The sequence below is a fragment of the Dryobates pubescens genome, chromosome 1, assembly GCF_014839835.1.
Source record: "Dryobates pubescens isolate bDryPub1 chromosome 1, bDryPub1.pri, whole genome shotgun sequence".
NCBI classification, from domain to species: Eukaryota; Metazoa; Chordata; class Aves; order Piciformes; family Picidae; genus Dryobates; species Dryobates pubescens.
In genome coordinates, this window is record NC_071612.1 from 1021094 (window position 1) to 1043616 (window position 22523).

General features: G+C 61.4%; 1 protein-coding gene across 1 annotated transcript in view; it reads right to left on the reverse strand.

Moving 5' to 3' along the window:
• The window catches only part of GRM7 (glutamate metabotropic receptor 7), a 205752-nt gene extending 198685 nt beyond the window's left edge, over positions 1-7067 (reverse strand). The window contains exon 1 of the mRNA XM_054179927.1: positions 6423-7067. Coding sequence (XP_054035902.1) covers positions 6423-7010 — 588 coding nt within the window. The 5' untranslated portion in view covers positions 7011-7067. The remainder of the gene's footprint in view (positions 1-6422) is intronic.
• Between the last annotated feature and the right edge of the window lie 15456 nt (positions 7068-22523).

Below are 22523 nucleotides of genomic sequence, written 5' to 3' on the forward strand. Positions count from 1 at the left end.
AGCCTGGGAGGTGCCTCTGCATTCCTCACACACTGCTCCTCTATCAGCCACACCTCAGTGATTCTTCTGGCTCCTACCAGCACCACAATGCAAAACAGGCAGCAAGCAAGAGCCCAACAAGCAGGTGACACAGCTGGCAGCACAGTGACAGCAGCAGCAGCAGGCAGGGAGAGACCCAAACCCCATCTTGGGGAGGGAGGGGAAAGAGAAGCAAAGGAGGGAAGGTCCTGACTGCCTGCTTTCAGCTTGCTGGAATAGAATCCACCAGGCTGGGAAAGACCTCAGAGATCATCCAGTCCAAGCTCTCCCCCAGCACCATCTGAGCAACCAAACCATGGCACCAAGGGCCTCAGCCAGGCTCTTCCTGAACACCTCCAGGGGTGGGGACTCCACCACCTCCCTGGGCAGCACATCCCCAGGGCCAACCTCTCTGGCTGGGAAGAATCTCTTCCTAACACCCAGCCTGAACCTCCCCTGGCACAGCTTGAGACTGTGTCCTCTTGTTCTGGTGCTGGGGGCCTGGGAGAAGAGCCCAACCCCCACCTGGCTCCAACCTCCCTTCAGGGAGCTGCAGAGAGCAAGAAGGTCTCCCCTGAGCCTCCTCTTCTGCAGGCTAAGCAACCCCAGCTCCCTCAGCCTCTCCTCCCAGGGCTGTGCCCCAGACCCCTCCCCACTTTGTTGCCCTTCTCTGGACACCTTCAAGTCTCTCAATGTCCTTCTTGAGCTGAGGAGCCCAGAGCTGGACACAGGACTCAAGCTGTGGCCTGAGCAGTGCTGAGCACAGGGCAGGATGAGCTCCCTGCTCCTGCTGGCCACACTCTTCCTGATGCAGGCCAGGATGCCCTTGGCCTCCTTGGCCCCCTGGGCACACTGCAGGCTCATGTTCAGCCTACTGTCCACCACTCCCCCAGCTCCCTCTCAGCCCCTCTGCCCCCAGCCTGTGGCACTGCCTGGGGTTGCTGTGGCCAGGGTGCAGCCCCTGGCACTTGGATGTGTTCAGTCTGCTGCCCTTGGGCTCTGCCCAGCCTGGCCAGGTCCCTCTGCAGAGCTCTGCTACCCTCTGTCAGAGCCTGGGAGCCAACTGCTGTGCCTGGAGCAGAAGCCCACAGCTGGGAGCACAGACTGACAGAATGCTGTGGGTTGGGAGGGAGCTCCAAAGCTCATCCAGCCCAACCCCCTGCAGTCAGCAGGGACATCCTCCCCTAGGCCAGGCTGCCCCTGCAGAGCTCTCCTACCCTCTCACAGTTCAAGTCCTCACCAAGAAATGAAAGAAAAGAACTGGAGAGCTTTGCTGAGAAGCCCTTGGAGAGCATCCTGCAGCCAGGGCTGCCTCAGCCCCAGTGAGAGCAGAGTGCAAGGAGCTGGGGGTGAGCTCACAGCAGATCAGCATCTAGAGAAGAGGGAAAGGAATGAATCAAACCCAAGTAGCCTCAAAGCTGTCACTTAGCCTCCCAGGCAGCAGCACTCACCCAGGGCCCCCCCATGGCCACCAGTTAAAGCAGCCCTTTAGCACCAGCCCATTAGCTGGAGCTCAGCAGGAGGGGGCTCAGCGTGGGGCTCTGGCTCTGCACCCAGGCCCCAGGCAAAGGGAAACCTCTGGGCCTGGCTCCTGAGAGCCCTGCAGGGAGCCTGGAAAGCCAAGAGGGGGAGAGGGAGGGAGGGAGGAAGGGTCACCCTGCCCCCCCTGCAGCGCCAAGGGGGGGTCAGAGATGCTGAGCAGAGGAGCAGCACAGAATGGGCTCAGACCCAACCCAACCACAGCTGCCTGGAAGCCTTCTCAGCCAGCCCCTCAGCCTGCCCCCCGTGAGCAGGCAGCCAGGGGATGGCTCTGGGCTGGCAAAGGCCTCCAAGGGCACGGGGGCCAAGTGCCAGGTAGCACAGGCACCCCCCAGGGCAGCACAGGCACCCCCCAGGGCAGCACAGGCACCCCACACTGCCCTGCCCCCCCCAGCTCCTGGCTGCAGCAGGAATTCAGGGTGGGGATGAGGCACAGAGCTGTCTGGGTGGGAAAAGCTCCCCAAGAGCATCCAGCCCAACCATCCACCCAAGCCCAGCACAGCCTTCAAACCACATCCCACAGTGCCATGGCCACAGGGTTCTGGAACACCCCCAGGGGTGAGGCTGCCACCACCTCCCTGGGCAGCCTGTGCCAGGCTCTCACCACCCTCCTGGGCAACAACTTCTTCCTCACAGCCAATCTCAGTCTCCCCACTTCTGGCTTTGCTCCATCCCCCCCAGTCCTATCCCTCCCTGACACCCTCCAAAGCCCCTCCCCAGCTTTCTTGCAGCCCCCTGCAGACCCTGGGAGGCCACAATGAGGTCTCCTGGGAGCCTTCTCCTCTGCAGCCTGCACAACCCCAACTCCCTCAGGCTGTGCTCAGAGCAGCTCCAGCCCTCTGCTCCTCCTCCTGGCCCTGCTCTGGACACCTTCCAGCCCCTCCAGATCCTGCCTGGCACAGAGGCTCCAGATCTGGCCCCAGAGCTCCAACTTGAACATGAAACTGAAGTACCTCATGGATTGTCCCACCCATAGCTCATGGCAACAACAGACCCTGAAAGCCTCCTGCTCCCCCTGAGCCCTCAGCTCCTGCAGCTCTCAGTTGGAAAGGAAATCCTCAGGGATGTGACCCAAGGAGACACACAGCCCTGACTGGCAGTGCCTGCACCCACCTCCAACACCTCCCCAGGGACTCATGGAGAGAGCTCTGACTACACCTGAGCCCCAGCAGCCTCTCTCCACCAGCACCAGAACCTCAGCCAGAGGCAGAGTGGGGGTTTAGAGCTTCCCCTGCACGCAGCTGGGGCTTGGAGCCCTCCTCAGAGCTGCAGGGGAAACCCCCAGCTGGTGCCATCACCTCCCGCCCCAGGGGTGAGTGGGGAGGGAGGTCCAGAGGCAGAGCCTCCCCTCCCTGCTCTCCTCAGGCAGGCAAGCCTGGCCTAAGGGAGAGCCTTCCCTCCGGTTTGGCTGGGGCTCTGTTTTGTTTGGCTGCTTTTCCCTTCGCCAAGCAGAGCTGCTGCAGGACTCCAGGCAGCAATTACACGGCTGAGCTCCAAGCAGAGGACCTCGGTGCTCTTCTCTCCCCTGCTGATCCACCTGTTGGCATCAGCTGAAGATGCTCCCAGCCCTCTCTCTGCTGGATTGGCAGCAGACAGCGAAGCTGCATGGAGAGATGGAGCAACTTCAGATGAAGAGAGGGAGATCAAGAGCCCAGACCTTACCCATCCCGGAGAGGAAGCCTCTTCAGCAGCAAGAGCTGGCAGAGCAAGCTCCACTCTGCTCTCTGGACTGCAGACACATTCTCTGCCCACATCAAGGGAGGGCAGCAATGCTTCCCTTCCAGGGTACTGCCAGAGACCTGCCAGCACTCCTCAGGTTCCTTTGCAGAGGTCTCCACAGATGGAAAGCTTTCCCCCAGGAGATTCACACATTGCATTGGCTTGAAGGCACCCTCCAAGGGCATCCTGGCCAACCCCCCTGCAGGCAGCAGGGCCACCTCCGGCCAGGGGAGGCTGCCCGGGGCCACCTCTGGCCAGGGGAGGCTGCCCGGGGCCACCTCCGGCCAGGGGAGGCTGCCCGGGGCCACCTCAAATCCAGTCTTGAGTGTCTCTAAGGACAGGACCTCAACCCCCTCCCTGTGCAGCCTGTCCCAGGCTCTCCCCAGCCTCCCTGTGCAGAGCTTCCTCCTGATGGCCAGCCTACCTCTGCCCTGCTCCAGTTCCAAGCCACTGCCCCTCGGCCTATCCCCACAGCCCCTTCTGAGCAGTCCCTCCCCAGCTCCCCAGGAGCCCCTTCAGGCACCGGAAGGCTGCTCTGAGGTCTCCCTGGAGCCTTCTCCAGGCAGAACAGCCCCAGCTCTGCCAGCCTGGCCCCACAGGAGAGGTTCTCCAGGCCTCTGATCATCCTTGTGACCCTCCTCTGGGCTCTCCCCAGCAGCCCCAGGTCCTTCTGGTGCCGGGGGTCCCACAGCTGGGCACACCCACGTCCTACAGCTGAGTCCTGTCACTGGCAGGGAAAAGCCAACGTGGGCACAAACAGAAGTGTTCAGGAGACAATGAGCCAGCACTCACCCCCCCGCCAGGGCCAGGAACACCTCCAGCCAGCCAGGAGAAGCAAGCTGGCTGCAGCAGCCCTCGGGTTGGAGGAGGTTTGGAGGCTAACAGGTGCTTTGTGTGGGGGTAATTGGTTGGGGTTTGATTCCAAATAACTTCCAGCTGCTCACCCACCCCCACACCCCGGCAGGAAGCTGCTTAGCAGGTCCAGGTCTCCTCCTCTCTCTTCACACAGTTCTTTTTTTCCCCTTCTTCCTCGCTAGCTGGGACCTGTTCTGAGCCGGGTTGGAGGGAGGAGAGGGCCACGGGGGAAGGGCTTGATTGCCTGAACAAAATCAGCTTAGAGGTGGCAGAGCCGAGCTGTGAAATACACACTCGGTACAATCCCTCCCAGTGCGTTCCTCCTTTCCGGCTGATTTGGTTGCAAAGCAGTTTCCAGCAGATGCTTAGTCACAAGGCATTAAAACGTTTGGATCCGTGCAAACGTCTCGACGGGCAAGGACCTGCCCCCAACGCCTCCTTCCCTGCACACCCCCTCCCCCACACAACCTGCCCCCCGAGGTGTCACAGGTGCTGTGTGCCTGCGGATTTCCTTCGGGGCGAGATCCCAGCGCGGAGCACCCAGGCTGTGCTCCCGAGGCGAGCGGCTGCCTGATTCCCCCCCCGCCGACGGCTGGGAGCCAAGGAGCAGACCGGCGGCTGCCAGACCAAAGACTTCAGCGCAACTTCGGCACCTCTCGCATCCCTCCCAGCTCCTCCGCTCCGGCTCACGCAGAGAACATGAGCTCATCGCTTTTGCAGCCCAGGGAGGGGGGTTTGCAAGGCGAGGAGCCTCCGGCAGAGCTCCGTGCCGCGGCCGGAGCGATGGAGGCTCTCTCACGCACACGAGCGGGGCTGCTTCTCGGCGGCACCACCGAGAGCCGCGGGGCACAGCCGCTGGAGGTTCGGCACCACGCCGAGCCCAGCGGCAGCCCTCGGAGCGTTTGCATCCGGCGGGGAGGGGGAGCGGGCGAGGAGAACAAAGCCAGCTCCTCGGCGTAGCTTTGGGAAGATGGAGAGGACCGCGTCCAGCCGGGCAGTGCCCAGGGCGGTGGCGATGGGCGAGGGAGCATCGTCGCCCTACGACGGCACCGACAGCCAGATGGGAACGGGGAGGAAGGAGCGGCGAGAGTGGATTCACCATGCAAACCCTCACAAGTTTCCAGCTGGGGAAAGCGGGGGAATCTCTCCACCCTCTGCACAAAAATAAAACTAAACCCCACCAACCACCTTCCGCATGCGAGGGCGGAGGAGAGGAAGCGAGAAACTCCGCTGCTCACCATGCATCTGGTGGCGGCTCTGTCGCTGTCACCGCAACCGCGATCCAGCCCTGCCGAGGAGCATCCCACCGGGCCCCGCTGGCTCCATCCAGCCGCCTTCCCCTTTACCCCCGGGGCCATCCCCACCGCCGAGCCCTGCTCCACCACCGGGAAGCGAAGCCCAGCTCAGCCCCGGGGGGAGATGCTTTCTCCCGGACTTGGGGCGCTGGAAAAGGGGCAGAAGGATGCAGCCTGGGGTGGGGGGACACACGATGGCAGCTGTCCCTGGAGATGGAGGGGGGATGAGCGGATCGTGCCGGAGCTGCGGCGCATCTCTCCCCCGCACACACACGCTCGGTTCTTTAATCCTCCGGCTCTGCTCATCCATCCCCCAGCGCTCTGCCAGAGCCGCGGAGCTGCAGCCGGAGCCCGGCTCACCGCCCCCGGGGCCAGCCGCTCTCCTCATCCCCTCCTCCGCCTGCATCCAACCGGGGGCGATCGGGCTGGCTCCGCACCCCCTAGGGTGGGCACAGGGACCCCTGCTCCAGAAAGCGGGCGGGCGGGTGGGTGGCTGGAGCTGCCCAGTGCAGCCCAGTCTCCATCGAGCGCTAATGGGGAAAACCCACCCAGCGCACCCCCATCCAGCCTCATCCTGCCCCCGCATCCGCGGAGCCCGTCCCGGTCGCGCCGGCGCTGCCTTTGCTCTCGCATCTCTGCCGAGTCCTGTTCCCCGTTGAACACAAACCCATCTTCATCTTCACCACCGCCTGGGCTTTTTCGGCCTTTTTTCCCCCCTCCTTTTCCTTTCTCCTTTCCCCCTCCTCCTCCTTTCCCTTCACGGTTTTGCTTCTTGCAAATGGGGCGATAAATCCAGAAAGTGCCACGCACCGCGGAGCAGGGAGATGGGGGAGGACGCTGGAACCCAGCGGTTGCCTGGATGGGGACAAGATGCTCCGGGGAGGCAACAAATAAAGCACCTGAAGGGGCACCGAGGGATCCCGTTGGAAGCAGCATCCACCGCCCGACCCCGCGGCACGGCTCGGCACGGCCCGGCCCGGAGCAGCGCAGCCCTACCTGGAAGAGCCGGAGGATGTTGGCCACCATAATGGACACTGAACTTCCCGAAGCTCCGATCACTCCAACTACTTTTTCCGGCTTGACGAATACCGGTGGCTCCCCGTTGGTGCACCTCACGTCGGAGGTGTCCTTCTGGATCAGAGCCTGGACAAAGGTGAGGGACTGCTCCAAGGCGTAGGTGTCTCGGGAGCAGGTGTCCAAGATCCGAGCCCCCAGCGTGACGTTGGGCAGTAGGTCCGGGTCGCTGTTGATCTGGTCCAAGGCGTAGAGCATCGCCTCCAGCCTGTGGATGCCGTTCTCCTTCTTGATGTCCCCGCAGGGCACGCCCGGGGGGCCCTTGGCGTGGACCGGGAAGAGGCCGCCCAGAGTGATGTCCCCTTCCAGGCGGATGGAATGAGGGGCGTACATCTCCTGCCCATGGACCACCTCGGAGAGCAGCAGCTCCAGCAGGCAGCAGGGCAACTTCAGCAGAGTCAGGAGCCGCAGGAGCTCACCCAGCCGGACCATGATGCTGCCTCCTCCTCCTCCTCCACCACGGCTCCCCGGGCGATGCTGCCCCACGCTCCCACCCGCTATCCCCTTCATGCAGCCCCGGAGGGACCGGGCCGGGATGGGATGGGAGCCGGGGAGGGGGTAGGGGAGGAGGGGAGGGGAGGGGGTGGGGGGGTTCGGCCGGTCCCTCCCGCCCTGGCCGCGGCTGCCTCCGCCGCGCTCCGCGGCAGCCCCGGCACTGGGGAGCCGCTTCGAGCAGCTACCGCTTTAAATGGTGGCCGGGGCCTCTCCGCCTCCCGCCCCCTCCGCCGCCCCGCCCGCCGCTGCTGCGCAGGATGCGGCCGCACCGCCCGGGGCCGGGCCGGGACAGCGGATGAGGATGGGGATGGAGACGACGGGGATTGGAATGGATGGGGATGGATATGGGACGGGGATGGAATGGGGACGAGGGGGATGGTGGGGATGAGAAGGGGAAGAGATGGGGATGGAATAGGGATGATGAGGATGGAAGCAAGTGGCGACCCCGATCCCTCTACCAGGGAAATAACGGGGGGCTACAGGTGATGCGGGGACCGGCCGGACCTCGACAGCACCGGGGGAAGGGAGAAAGGAAGCAGACCCCTCCCAGCCTCCCTGTCCGGAGCGCAGCGGCAGCGGCTGGGTGATGCTACCGGGAGCTGGAGCTGTGAGCGGGGGGGTGCGCGGCTGCCCGTGGCTGGGAAGCACCGGGCAAAGGGGTTTCCCTTGGGTGGGGGGGGTGCCTGCTCAGCCCTACTGGAGCATCCTTCCTCCTTCTGCTCCTGCTCCCCCGGCCGGTGCTCGGGCTGCGGGCGCCCGCAGCTAACAGTGCCCGGCAGAGCTGGGGCTGGCAGCGGCGGGAGCCGGGGGACAGCCGGGGCTGGCAGCTGGGAGCCTCTAGCCTGCAGCCCAAGCGGCATCCAATGAGCCTGTGGCATCCAGACCGAGCCATGCAGCTATTTGACATGGAAAAGCGATCCTCCTCCCCGCTAAGGTGGGTACCCAACGGCGCCGGCGGGGAGGGGGAGGAGGAGTTTGGCTGTAACCCCATATTCCCACAGCCGAGGTAATGCAGCCACGCTATTTTAAGGCCTCCCAGACCCATTTCTGTTCAGCACACCCAGATCTCGAGGATGCAGGAACATCCTGCTTTTGTTCCCTGCATCCCCAAGCTGTTCCATCCAACGAGCCAACACCTGTGGCTGCTCCCTGCTGACCAGCAGATCCCTGCCCTGCCACATCCAAGACTCACACAACGTGCCCCTCTGATGCCTGGCCCCCACCGGAGCCAGCTCGGGGTTTTGGGGGGGCCACCTTCGGTTCCTCTTCCATAAACGCCAGAGCAAGCATCCTCCTCACCTGGCCCCCAACACACACTGCCCCACCAGCACTTTGAATCACAGAATGCTTGCAGTGGGACAAGACCTCTCAGATCATCCAGCTGTCAAGCCCACCCCACCACGGCCCCCAAACCACGGCCCCAGGTGCCACAGCCGCACCACTCTTGGACACCTCCAGGGATGGGGACTCCACCACCTCCCTGTAGTCCTTCACAAAGCCATGGGAGCCCAGACTGCCTTGGGCTGGAAGGGACTTTCAAAGCTCGTGCAGTCCAACCCCCTGCAGCCAGCAGGGACATCTGCACCTGGAGCAGGTTGCTCAGAGCCCCATCCACGTCCAGCCACAGCTCTGAAGCGTTGCTCAACCAAGAGGCATCAGCAGCTCCTGCTGAATTCCCAGCACAACATTCCAGGGACTCTGCTGGTCCTGGTTTAAGGGTGAAAAACACCACTAAGAGCTGGTGGTTCTCCTCTGCTCTCCTGGCCTGGCCAGATTTTCCCTCACCCCACTGAGTGTGGTGGGTCTGGGAGACACAAAGGAAGGGCTGTGCTGGGCAGGCCTTGACTGAGGTGGAGCTGGCCAGGAGTCAGTGACACACTTCCCAATGATTAAAGCATTTAACCACTTCAAACACCTCTCTGTGTTAAAAACTTACCACATCCCCCAGCTTGGTTTTCCTTTCCCAGCAGTGTTGGTTCTGTGTGTCCACTTGGCAGGAGGTCCTGCAGCCAAGGTCTCCAAGCTGGTGCTGTTCAGGGACCACCATGACCAGAGGATGAAGGCTCCTCAGTGAAGGAGAAAGTTTGGAGAGGGGCAGAAGCAGAGGGATGCAGCAGGGTGGAGGCTCCTGCAGCGGGGCCAGGCTGTCATGAGCACAAACAACAGCAAAAGCAGCTGGAGAACTCCACTGGAAATGCTCATCTGGGGGCTTGGGATCAACAGGGAGTTTCCCCATGGACTGAAAACATCAGCAGAGACGATTGCACTGTCAGCTGGGTGTCATGAGCTGGTCTGTGCCATCACCCAGGCCTTCTGCTGCCTCTTCCCAGCACCTACCCTTCCTCCAGGTTCTGCCAGCCAGGCTCCAGCTTACCCAGTGCCCATTCACCATCCCCTGGTGCACACACACAGCTTAAGCCTTGACTGCAGCTTGAGAGAGGCTCTCCTCAGCTGGAGGACTGGGTCCAGGTCTGGGCTCCCCAGGTCAAGAGAGACAGAGAACTAATGGAGAGAGTCCAGGGGAGGTTGCAAGGATGCTGAGGGACCTGGAGCAGCTCTGGGAGCAGCAAAGGCTGAGAGCCCTGGGGCTGAGAGCCTGCAGAAGAGCAGCCCCAGAGGGCAGCTGAGCAATGCTCAGCAAGAGCTGAAGGAGCTGTGGGGGGCAAGAGGCTGGGGCCAGGCTCTGCTCAGTGGTGCCCAGGGGCAAGAGGCACAAAGTGGAACCCAGGAGGTTCCATCTGAGCAGGAGGAGAAAGTTGTTGGTTGTGAGGGTGCTGGAGGCCTGGAGCAGGCTGCCCAGAGAGGTTGTGGAGTCTCCTGGTGTGGAGAGCTTCCAACCCGCCCTGGGCACTGTGCTGCTGGGCAAGCTGCTGTGGGAGCCCTGCTGGAGCAGGGGGCTTGGGCTGGGTGAGCTCCAGAGCTCCCTTCCCACCCCCTCCCCGCTGGGACTCTGGGGTTCTGTGGCTGCTCTGCTCCTGTTTGAGTCATTTCTCTCTCAGCCATTCTGTGCTAACCTCATCTCCATCCCCCTTTGACATCTGAACGTAGGGAACTGAAGTGTGAGCTCTTCAGCATGTATTTACCTCCTGCCCACTTGAAGCTCCCTGTGGAGAGTCTCAGCTGTATTTATTATTGCTAACCCCCCCTGCCTGGAGTGGTTGTGGAGGAGAGTTTGCAAGCACGACTCGAGCTCGCCTGAAGTGCTCAAACTGCAGGAAGGATGCAAATAGAAAGCAGCTTTCCCTCTTATGTATTTATTTCCCCCTCCCCCCCTCAGTACATCCCAATGTTCTGCAGGAGCCTTCCTCTTGAAAGTTTCCTGCTGCTGGCTCTGGGGTGGTCTCTTGGGCGAATCTCTGGCACCATTCAAGGTGTTTATCCTCTCCAAACTCCTGAGAATCCATCTGCTCCCTGCCTCATCCTCCTTCCCCACCACTGCCTTTCAAGACCAGACCACAGAGACTCCCAGAATGGTTGTGCTTGGAAGAGATTTCCAGGGCTGACTGCAGCCAGCAACCCAACCCCACCATGGCCACCAAACCCTGGCCCCAGCTGCCATGGCCACAGGGCTCTGGAGCACCTCCAGGCATGGGGACTCCACCACCTCCCTGGGCAGCCTCTGCCAGGCCCTGACCACTCCTGCAGCACAGAGATTGTTCCTCCTCTCCAACCTGAGCCTCCCCTGGCACAGCTTCAGGCCATTTCCTCTCCTCCTGTCACTTGTAACCTTCAAGAGCTCAACCCCCACTGCAGCCTCCTCTCAGGGGGCTGTAGAGAGCAACGAGGCCTCCCCCCTGCCTCCCCAGCTCCCTCACCTGCTCCTCCCCAGCCCTGATCCTAGGGAGACCAGACCAAGCCCCACCTCACTCCAGCCTCCTCCCCCCACATTCCACATCCCCAAGGGAGCACAGCTGAGCAAGATGGTCCCAGGCCCCAGCCCAGCTCAGCATCTTGCCTTGCAAGAGCAGCAGCAGCAGGGGCTGGAGCTCTGCAGAATGCTGATGCCTTTAATCTGCTGCTGCCATAAGTCTCCTCCTGGTCCCTCACAGATAGGAATTGGTTTAAACCCTGAAGCATGAAGAATTATTCTAATTACATTCCCCAAATTGGCCTCCTCAATCACCACTCTGGATGGTCCTGATAGCCATCCAAGTGCCCAAGGCCCTCCTCCACTCTCCCTGAGCACTTGGCCCTGGTGGCCTCTCCTGGTGAGGAGCATGCCCCCTTCCTTGGACATCCCACCCTGGCCACCAGCTCCCAGCCCCCTGCTTTTGAACCTGGGCTCTTAAAATAGGTGGAAATCTCCCTTTGCTGGTACCTGATCCCTCTCCACCATGTGCAGCCAGCTACCTACATTCAATCTGGTCCTCTCAGACAAGAGACTAAATATAATAGCCTGGGCATCTGTCACTGCCAGATTTTACTTGCAAGCAGCATTGCATTTCATTTTGGGGTACTGATTACCTGGAGGTGAGACAGCACTGACTAAATTGCACTGGGAGCCCATCCCACCTGCCCCCTGCAACAGCTCCCAGCCCACTGAACCCAAAACACAGCTCCCAGCCCACCAGAAGGATTCCACCAGCAGCACCCAAGCCAAAATTGGTTTCTGGCCACTCAGAAGTGAGCTCAGCCACTCTGAAAGCCATCAGTGGCAATTCTCAGCTACAGCATCCCAGAGGATGGCAAAGCAAGGGCAGGCTTGAAGGGGCTCCAAGCAGCCTGCTCTGGCTGCAGATCTCCCTGCTGAGTGCCGGTGGGATGGACAAGAGGAGCTCTAAAGGTCCCTTCCAACCCTCTGTGGTTCTGTCCTGACTCTGTGGAAGTTGTAGTCCTCATGAGATGACTCTGCCAAGGGGCAGGGCTGGGCACCCCCTGAGGGCCAGAGGCTCTCCAGGAGCCTCTCTGCACTCCCAGAGGGAAGAAGGGAGAGAGGCTGATGGGCTGGGAGAGAAACTCCAGCAGCTGGGCTGGGGAGAAGAGCAATGCCATGGGATGGAGACACAGAGACACAACCCAAGAGCCAAGCCCAGCCCTGAGGGCAAGGAGGGCACCACTGGCACCACTGATGCTGGGGGCAGGCACTGGGCAAGGCCCAGCCTGGGCTCAGCACCAGATGGGAACCAGAGGCAGGAGCTGGATGGAGGAGCACAGGGCTGGGGCTGGAAGGCAGCAGGGACAGAGTGCTGCTGGCACAGCAGCCAGGGAAGGAGAGGCTTGGCCCTGGGCAGCCCTCAGCTGGCTCCTGAAGATGCCCTGCAGGGGCTGCAATCCCTTGGGGGGCACTTGAGGCTCCCCTGGCCTGGCTGCTGCTCCCCACAGCTGCCACCTCTGCCTTCCTGCCCCCCAAGGGGTGGCACAAGCTGTGGCAGTGCCCTTGGGGTGGGCAGCAGCAAGTGTGAGGCAGAGGCTTTGTGCAGCCCAGGCCTTGGCAGGAGCTCTGCCCTGAGTTTCTCCCTGCTAGGAGCAGCCCCTGGCTGTGCCAAGCTGCCCTGAGCTTCAGCCAGGAGCTCCCTGAGCAGAGCCTGAGCTGGGCAGTGCCAGAGCAGCCCCAGCCCTGCTCTGGCTCCCTCCAGGGCACTCAATCTCAATGTCTGTAGCAGAGTTTTGTCCTATTTGCATCTTGTTCCTAATCATCAGGCCATAGATTGTTAAAGGACTTTCCAAGTTATCCATGAGAGAAGCCCCAGCAGAGCTCTGGAGCTGCTGCTCAGAAGCCTTTCTCCTGCCCTGCTGCCTGCACCTCTGCCCCCACTGCCACTCGCAGTCATTTTCCATCCCCAGCCACCTCCTGGGCCCTGCCTCCCGTGCCCAGGCTGCTCCTGCTCAGGCTCTGGGAGCAGCGGCAGACCCTTGGCTGCGGGCTGCAGCCAATCTGTTCCGTGTGGAGCTGAGCCCAAGCCCTCTCCAGGAGGTTTGGGCTCCTTCCTCTCCCCCTGCGCCGCGGCCGGCAGGGCACCGCCGTGCGGCCAGCTGCCGCCCACCGGGGGGACCCCGCCGCTGACGTGGGAGCAGGGTCCCCGCGGTGCAGCCTCACCGGGAGACCTCCCTGCGCCCGATGAGAGCTGACAGCCGGCTCCGTGCCCCACCGGAGCTGGCGCAGCGCAGGGCCGGAGCCATCACCCTGCCCGGGGCCGCGAACCTGGGGCACTGCCCTGCTCCTGCCCGGGCAGGGGGTCAGAGCAGCGCTCAGGCGGCTCACAGGAGCGCTCCGAGCGCTTCCTGCCGAGCTGTGAGGCTTTCAGAGCCATCCACGGCACGGGAGAGCGGCTAAAGGAGCAGCCCCGAGAGCAGCAGCCGGGCCAGGGACTGCCGCTCGGTGCAGCTCCCCCTGCGTTGCCACAGCTCGGCTGCCCCAGGGGCTCAGCACACCTCAAAGATCATCTTTGATCGAGCCACCGGGAAAACAACCAGGCTGGAAAGCTTCCCAAGGGCAAAGCCAGGGTCACCTGGGGTCACTGCCCCCCATCCAGGCTCCCTCTGCAAAGCAGCATCAGAGCCTGCAGGCTCAGAAAGGGGAAACCTTGTCAGGGAGTGGGGGGCTCCTGGAATGAGCTGGGGTGTCCTGGAGGGAGCCAGAGCAGGGCTGGAGCTGCTCAGGGCTGGCAGGGCTCAGGAGGTGGCTGGGGATGGAAAATGACTGCGAGTGGCAGTGGGGGCAGAGGTGCAGGCACCAGGGCAGGAGAAAGGCTTCTGAGCAGCAGCTCCAGAGCTCTGCTGGGGCTTCTCTTAAAGACATGGATAACTTGGAAAGCTCTTTAACCATCTATGGCCTGATGATTAGGAACAAGATGCAAATAGGACAAAACTCTGTTATAGGCATTGAGATTGAGTGTCCTGGAGGGAGCCAGAGCAGGGCTGGGGCTGCTCTGGCACTGCCCAGCTCAGGCTCTGCTCAGGGAGCTCCTGGCTGAAGCTCAGGGCAGCTTGGCACAGCCAGGGGCTGCTCCTAGCAGGGAGAAGCTCAGGGCAGAGCTCCTGCCAAGGCCTGGGCTGCACAAAGCCTCTGCCTCACACTTGCTGCTGGCCACCCCAAGGGCACTGCCACAGCTTGTGCCACCCCTTGGGGGGCAGGAAGGCAGAGGTGGCAGCTGTGGGGAGCTGTGGTTCAGGTGGTGTGGCTGGGGGTGCTGGGCTCCTGGGTGGAAGTAGGTGAACTACTTTCAGATGAAGCAGTGATGAGGAGGGGAGGCCAGGTGGGCTGACAGCCCCAGAGCTGATCCACTTCCAGTGGGGTCGATAAAAACTCATTAATTTGAAAGATTGAAGCATTAATTTGAAAGCCTTTGCCAGAGCAGAGGGAGCAGGGCTGCAGAATTAAGCAGTGCAGGGACAGGGACATCCTCACAGCCTCACAACACAAATCCTATTGCTGGGTACAAGCAGAACCAGGTTAAATCCCTTCAAGAGAAGATGAACTGGGCCAGCAGCCTTCTGAAAAGGCTCTCTGTGCCTATCAATGTTTTCACACCTAAGAGAAAATGGATTTTATCCTCACTCAGTTCCAATCAATGCCTTTTGCTGGTACTGGAGGAGCTGAAGGGCTGAGGATTTGACTGGCTGCAAATGGTGCTGCCCCGGGGTGAGACACAGGCACTGGCTTAAGACCTTCACACAGTCACAGAGCCTCAGCGTGCTGGGGGTGGGAAGGGACCTCTGGAGCTCACCCAGTCCAACCCCCCCTGCTCCAGCAGGGCCCCCACAGCAGCTTGCCCTGGGTCACAATGTCCAGGGGGGGCTGGAATCTGCCCCAAACTGGGGGGCACCAGGGATGTTGGGATGGAGCCCAGCTCCCAGGCAACTTACCCACAGTTAATTCATGTTCACAGACTGCACTGGCCTGGAAGGGACCCCCAAAGGGCATCTTGGCCACCCCCCTGCAGGCAGCAGGGACAGCTCCAGCCACAGCAGGCTGCCCAGGGACACAGCCAGGCTGAGCATCAGGAAAGAACATCAAACATCTCTGGGCAGCCTGTCCCAGAGTCTCCCAACTGTGCAGAGCTCCCTCCCAATGTCCAACCTACCTCTGCCCTGCCCCAGCCCCAAACCATTGCTCTCATCCTATCCCCAAAGCCCCTTCTGAGCAGTCCCTCCCCAGCCTGCCTGCAGCTGCCCTGCAGACACTGAAATGCAGCTCTGGGGTCTCCTCTCCGGGCTGAACACCCCCAGCCCCCTCAGCCTGGCCCACAGGGGAGGCTCTGCAGCCCTCCGATCACCTTCGTGGCCTCTTCTGGCCCCACACCAGCAGCTCCATGCCCCTCTTACGCTGAGTGTCCAACCACTGCCTCACTTCCTTCCTTCAAACCCTGGCCCCAGGGAAGAGCAGAGCGTGGCAATGGAGAGAGGTGAGAGGTTTGCTCCTCAACCAGAGCCCTGAGCTGCAGGAGAGCCCTTCTGGAGCACTGCTCCCTGCTAACTCCATCACTGTCACCTCCCCGACCCTGCTCTGCAGCACATCAGTGCAGCCCAAGTGCCAACCCTTGTATCAATTCCTTATTTATAACCCTGATTAAATATTGAAGCAGTGCTGTGCAATACCTGGTCCCAGCCCCCCCCTTCCCCCAGCCCTGTCACAGATGACAAATCCCTGCCTGCCCCCAGCCCTGCTCCCGGCACAGCCCCCTGGTGATGTGCACAGCCAGGAGCCACATCTGCTGCAGACACTGGATCAAACTCGGTGCTCTGTGGCAATCCAATCTCCCCCTGACACGCTGATTGCTTGCTCTTCCTCTGCAGCTGCTGTCCCAAAGGGAGCTAAGGGAGAGGAGGTGTTTGGGTTCTCATTCCTCCTGTGAGGAGATGACACCAAATAAATCCAGGAGCAGAAAGGAGAGCAGAGGAGGGTTTGGTATTCATGAGGCAGCCTGCAGCAGGGAAGGGGGAAAAGAGTGGAGGTGAGATTGTGTGTGTGTGTGTGTGTGGAAGCACCTCAGAGACACCAGGTGACAGAAGCAGAGGGACTGGCCTGAAGCTGTGCCAGGGGAGGCTCAGGTTGGAGAGGAGGAACAATTTCTGTGCTGCAGGAGTGGTCAGGGCCTGGCAGAGGCTGCCCAGGGAGGTGGTGGAGTCCCCAGCCCTAGGGGTGCTCCAGAAGCCTGAGGCCATGGCCCTTGGGGCTGTGGTCTGGTGGCCATGGTGGGGCTGGGCTGATGCTGGACTGGATGCTCCTGGAGGTCTTTCCCAACCCAAACAGTTCTCTGATTCTATGAGTGGTACAAGAGCTGGAGGGACTGGTGGGACTGGTGGGATTGAGCCCCTCCAAGCCAAGGCAGTCAGGGCACAGAGGGGCTTCTGGAGCTGCCTGCCCATTGCCCTCTCTGCTCACCAGCAGCTGGGAGCACAGAACTTCCCTGGGCAGGGGGGGCTGGGAGCAGCCTGCCCTGGCTGGGGCTGTCCCTGCTGGCTGTAGGGGGCTGCACTGGGTGATCTTTGGGGGTCCCTGCCCACCCAGACCATTCCCTGACTGAGCAAACATCCTCTGCCCCCCAGCACAATCCCTGCTTTCTCCCTGGACCTCATTCCTGTGTAACCACCTCCAAACTTTGAGGTTTTGCCTAATTTTAGCAAGCTGGTTTGGGTTTGGGTTTTTTTTCCCTCCTGACCCAGATCTGAAAAGCTTTTCCTGCTGGGAAATAAATCCTGCAGCAGCTCTCCTGGCCCCAGCATTTATTTTTATAGCCAAATCAGAGAGTTCTTTGCTGGCTCCCTTTGATTCCTTACCTGGACAGTGCTCTGCATTGCCCTGAGGTTCAGAACCTGCCTCTCACTCCTCCACTGGAGTCTCCAGCAGCCCAGGGTACAGCCTGGGCTGGCTCAGCCTGGGCACTGCAAAGCAGCAGGGGTGGCTCAGGACTGGTCCTGAGTGGGGGAGAAGAAATCCTCTTGTGAGGGCAGTTTGGAAGGGCAGAGAATGAAGCTCAGGAATGAGTGAGGATTTCAGAGGGGTCACAACATCCCAGCAGGGGAGGGAGCTCTGGAGCTCCCCCAGCCCCTGCCCCAGCAGGGCTCCCACAGCAGCTTGCCCAGCAGCACAGTGCCCAGGGGGGGTTGGAAGCTCTCCACACCAGGAGACTCCACAACCTCTCTGGGCAGCCTGCTCCAGGCCTCCAGCACCCTCACAACAAACAACTTTCTCCTCCTGCTCAGATGGAACCTCCTGGGCTCCACTCTGTGCCCCTTGCCCCTGGGCAGCACTGAGCAGAGCCTGGCCCCAGCCTCTTGCCCCCCACAGCTCCTTCAGCTCTTGCTGAGCATTGCTCAGCTGCCCTCTGGGGCTGCTCTTCTGCAGGCTCTCAGCCCCAGGGCTCTCAGCCTCTGCTGCCCCCAGAGCTGCTCCAGGCCCCCTCAGCATCCTTGCAGCCTCCCCTGGCCTCTCTCCAGGGTTTATTTACCTGGAGCTGATGAGTGTGAAGCAGCACTGGCTGGAGACTCAGCATGACCTCCTGTCCCAGCCATGAAGGAGAGGCAGTGTCCAAGGCAAACCCCATTTTTGTTTTGTTTAATTCCTTTCCCTTCTTTGGGGAACAAGAAAAAAAAGCAAATGAAAAAAGCCAGGAGGAGAGATTGGTGAGGAAAGCAGCAGAGGCTAAAGGCAAAAGCATGAAAGCACTTCAGAAGGGGGAAAAAACCTCTTGGTGCTGCTTCTGCTGTCTCCTGCTTCACTTCTGCATTCACACCTTGGCACTGCAGCAGTAAGTAAAGCACAGGGGGAAGGCAGCACAGAGCCAGCTCCAAGCTGTCTGCTGTGGGCACAGGCTGGGGGAGCTGGGGCTGCTCAGCCTGCAGAGGAGAAGGCTCCAGGCAGACCTCAGAGCAGCCTTCCAGGAGCTGAAGGGCTCCAGGAGAGCTGGGGAGGGACTGGGGACAAGGGCTGGGGGTGCCAGGGTGAGGAACAATGGCTTGGAGCTGGGAGAGGGGAGACTGAGACTGGAGAGGAGGATGAGACTGTTGGCAGTGAGGCTGGGGAGAGCCTGGCACAGGCTGCCCAGGGAGGCTGTGGCTGTCCCCTCCCTGGAGCTGCTCAGGACCAGGATGAGGCCCTGAGCAGCCTGGGCTGGTGGGAGGGGTCCCTGCCCATGGCAGGGGGCTGGGGCTGGCTGAGCTCTGAGCTCCCTTCCAACTCCAAGCATTCAGTGCCTGCAGGATTTCCCGAGGGCAAAGCCTTCAGTGGGGCTATCAGAGGGCTGCCCAGGGGCTGTGGCTTGGAGGAGCCTGCAGGAGGTTCTTCATCTCTTTAACCAAGACCTCAGTCCCTGCCCTGAGCTCTGATCCCGGCCCATGGCTGAGCTGAGGGCAGGAGCAGGAGGTGCTGAGCCACGGGGCTGGCACTCAGCCTTCACTGCCATGAAGCACAGCAGATTACCTTCCCCCTCTCCCTGCCAGGCAGCAGGGTGGCCAGCTCCCAGGTAGGAGTTTGTTTGTTTGTTCCTCTCATCTTGTAGCTCTCCCTCCCTTCCTGAAGCTGTTTCAGCCATCAGTTACCTGAAGCTTCCCCTGCCTGAGCCCCCCTGGACCCAAACTCACATTCTCCATGAAAGCCTTTTGGGAGCTCATCTCCCACCCCCATGCCCAGGACACAAATGGATTGCTCACAGCTGGGGAGCTCAGCCTCCCAGCCAGGGGAAGGCCAAGGTGGCCATGGGTGCAGCCCCTGGTGGCACACAGGCTTGCCCCCACCTCCAGCTCTGGGGGCCTGGCTCTCCACATTGGCTTCCCCAGAAGCACCTCAAGACTTTAGCCAAGGACTCCTCCTGAGGGTTCTGCTGTGGGCAGCCAGCCTTGGGGTGCCCTGGGAGTGCTCCAGGGCTTGAGTGCACAGCAGAGAGTGGAGCTGGAGGCTGCAGGAGATTCAGTTCCCCAGCTGACCCCCAGGCTTTGTGCAGTCATGAGGTGAAGGACCTTGAGCACAGGGCTGGGGAGGAGCAGCTGAGGGAGCTGAGGGTGTCCAGCTTGGAGAAGAGGCTGAGGGAGACCTCACTGCAGCTCCCTGAGAGGAGGTTGGATCCAGGTGGGGGTTGGGCTCTTCCCCAAAGCAACAGGACAAGAGGAAATGGCCTCAAGTCACACCAGGGGAGGTTCAGGTTGGACATGAGGAACAATTTCTTCCCCAGAAGGGTTGCCCAGCCCTGGCCCAGGCTGCCCAGGGCAGTGGTGGAGCCCCCATCCCTGGAGGGCTCTCAAAGCCCTGCAGAGGTGGTGCTGAGGGTTGGTGGCAGCCTGGCAGTGCTGTGCTGATGGTTGGCCTCCCTGAGCTCAAAGGTCTCCTGCAGCCAAAATGATTCTCTGCTTCCCCAGCCAGAGGAACAGAAGTGCAGGGGAGAGGCCTCCAGAGAGCAGGGCTGTGGTGGAGGAGCAGGATGGGGAAGGAGTGGAGCTGGGGCAGGCAAAGGCCAGGAGGTAAATGAGGCAGGGCCAGCAGCTGCCTCAGTGAGGAGGATTTGGCACTCAGGGGCTGCAGAGCCTCAGCCAAACCCCAAGGAAGCTGCTGTGACAAAACCATTTGGTGGTGAAGCCCCAAAGCCCACTTTGAGCATCAGACCTAAGGACTCCAGGCCAGTGGTCCTCTTTCTGCTCTGTCACACCAGAGCTTCCCATGCTGTGGATGCAGCTCTCAGCCAAGGGCCAGGACTCCTCCTTTCCCTCACCCTGCCCCAAGTCTTTGCCACCCCAAAGCCAGCACCAGCTGGGGGCATTTCCATCAACCCAGCCCCTGCTGGTCATAGAAGCACAGAATGGAAGGGGCTGGAAGGGAGCCCTGGAGCTCACCCAGCCCCAGCCCCCTGCCCCAGCAGGGCTCCCACAGCAGCTTGCCCAGCAGCACAGGGACCAGGGGGGGTTGGAAGCTCTCCACACCAGGAGACTCCACAACCTCTCTGGGCAGCCTGCTCCAGGCCTCCAGCACCCTCACAACAAACAACTTTCTCCTCCTGCTCAGATGGAACCTCCTGGGCTCCACTCTGTGCCCCTTGCCCCTTGTGCTGTCCCTGGGCACCATGAGCAGAGCCTGGCCCCAGCCTCTTGCCCCCCACAGCTCCTTTCTGTCTTGCTGAGCATTGCTCAGCTGCCCTCTGGGGCTGCTCCTCTGCAGGCTCTCAGCCCCAGGGCTCTCAGCTTTGCTCCTCCCAGAGATGTTTCAGCATCCTCACAGCCTCTGCTGGGCTCTCTCCAGCCCATCCCTGTCCCTCTTGACCTGGGCAGCCCAGGACTGGCTCCAGTCCTCCAGCTGTGGCCTCAGCAGGGCAGAGCAGAGGGGGAGGAGAACCTCCCTTGCCCTGCTGGCCACACTCTTCCTCATGCACCCCAGGGTGCCCTTGGCCTTCTTGGCCCCAGGGGCACATTGCTGTGCCAAGGATGACTTCCTGCCCCCCAGCACTCCAAGGTCCTCCTCCCTGGAGCTCCTGTGGGAGCTGTGTGGCTGCTAGGCCATTCCTCACTTTCCTCCTCCACCTGCCCCAGCCCAGAGCTCTGCCATTCAGCCCCTGCTGGAAGCAGCAGGAGGAAGGCTGCAGAGCTCCTGGGTGCCCAGGAGAGGCAGGGAAGCATTTTGCCTCTCCTCCTCAGCATCCTTCCTGCTAATGGAGTTTGAAAACCAGAGTGGAGCTTCCTGCTGGCAGTCCCTGGCCCACCACCCCTTCTGCTTTTGGGGCCATTCTCTCTCCCCTGGGACCTGGCTTCAATCCCAGAGGGGTTTTTGGGTTGTTTTGGTGTTTTCTCCCCCCCAGCTTTCCTGTGTAGGCCCCTGGGGAACAGCCTCATTGCCTGCCCAGGCAGTTCCTCCCCTGCTCAGTGATCACACAGCTCCCTGCACTGGAGCAATACAACTTGCAACCAGCTGAGGAAGAGAGAGCCATGGCCATGTGATTGCCAGCCCAGCTCAAGTGGCTACAGACCCAACTGAAATCCAAAGCTCCCTTCTCCCTCTCCCTCTCTCAGCCCCTAGCTGATGGTCCCCCAAAGCTGCTCTCTTCAATTGCCTGTGCCCTGCCAGCCTCCACCTCCATGGCTTTCAGTGCCAGCTCAGAGATCCCCCACCTTCCATGCCCTGAGGGGGGGAATAATTTGGGTATGGAAATGCCCTCCTTGGGTGTTTCATCCTCATGGCAGGGCTGGGGGCCCAGGCACAGCTCACCAGCACTGCCACTGCCCCCAGAACCTCCTGCTCCTAGAGGAGGGGAGGGAGGGAAGGCTAGAGGAGCTGAGACCTGGCTGAAGGAGAGAGCTCAGAGGGCTGTGGCCAGTGGGGCAGAGTCTAGTTGGAGCTGCTGGAGCTTGCAGTGCTCCCCAGGGATCAGGGCTGGGTCCAATCCTGCTCAGAGAATCCCAGAATGGGTTGGGTTGGAAGGGAGCTCAAAGCTCAGCCAGCTCCAGCCCCCTGCCCTGGGCAGGGACCCCTCCCCCCAGCCCAGGCTGCTCAGGGCCTCATCCAGCCTGGTCCTGAGCACCTCCAGGCAGGAGGCAGCCACAACCTCCCTGGGCAGCCTGTGCCAGAGTCTCCCCAGCCTCACTGCCAAGGATTCCTTCCTCCTCTCCACTCTCAGCCTCTCCTCTCCCAGCTCCAAGCCATTGTCCTCATCCTGGCACTCCCAGCCCTCGTCCCCAGTCCCTCCCCAGCTCTGCTGGAGCCCTTCAGGTGCCTGCTCTGAGGTCTCCCTGGAGCCTTCTCTTCATCCCCATGAGTGATGGAGAGCACAGCTGCTCACAGGCAGGAGCTCCTGCTCCTGAGGTCAGGGAACTGGTGGTGGAAGGTGGTGGACTGGGAAGCTAGCTGAAGGTGGTGGTGCTGATCACAGCCCTTCCAGCACCCAACTGTGAAGTAGCCTCCCCAGATCATGATGACTAAGGAACTGCTCTGCTCCAGGAAGGCTTCTGCAGAGAGCACAGCAAGCAGCAAGGAGCTGCTGGGAACCACCCCCAGCTCCCAGGCAGCCCTGAGGGAAGCCTCTCCATGGGGCCAGGGGCCGGGAGAGGATGGCCCCAGGCAGCCAGCTGCACCTCTGGGACCTGCTGCCTCTGCCAGCAGGACAGTCAGCTCCTGCCTGGAGCTGAGATGCAAGCTCTCATCTGCACCACCTCAGATGGTGTGGAGGCCTCCAAGAGAAGCAGCCCTAATAGGCAGAATTTAGCAACACCATCTGCTAGAGACCTTGGGGAACAAAAATATCTCCCTCCCCAGCCTGCAGAGGGATCAGGCTCCTGCAGCCTCAGCTGAGCCTCCTCAGCTGGACAAGCCCAGGGACCAATCCCTTGGCACTTCTGAGCCACAGCCAAAGGTTCCCCACAGGAGACAGCTTCCTGACCTGCAGCAAAAGAAGGAACTCCCCAAGGTTTCTTCTTCCTGCAGGAGTGGTCAGGGCCTGGCAGAGGCTGCCCAGGGAGGTGGTGGAGTCCCCAGCCCTGGGGGTGCCCCAGAACCCTGTGGCCATGGCAGCTGGGGCCAGGGTTTGGTGGCCATGGTGGGGCTGGGTTGATGTTGGACTGGAGGAGCTCAGAGAGCTTTCCCAACCCAACCCATTCCATGGATCTATGGAT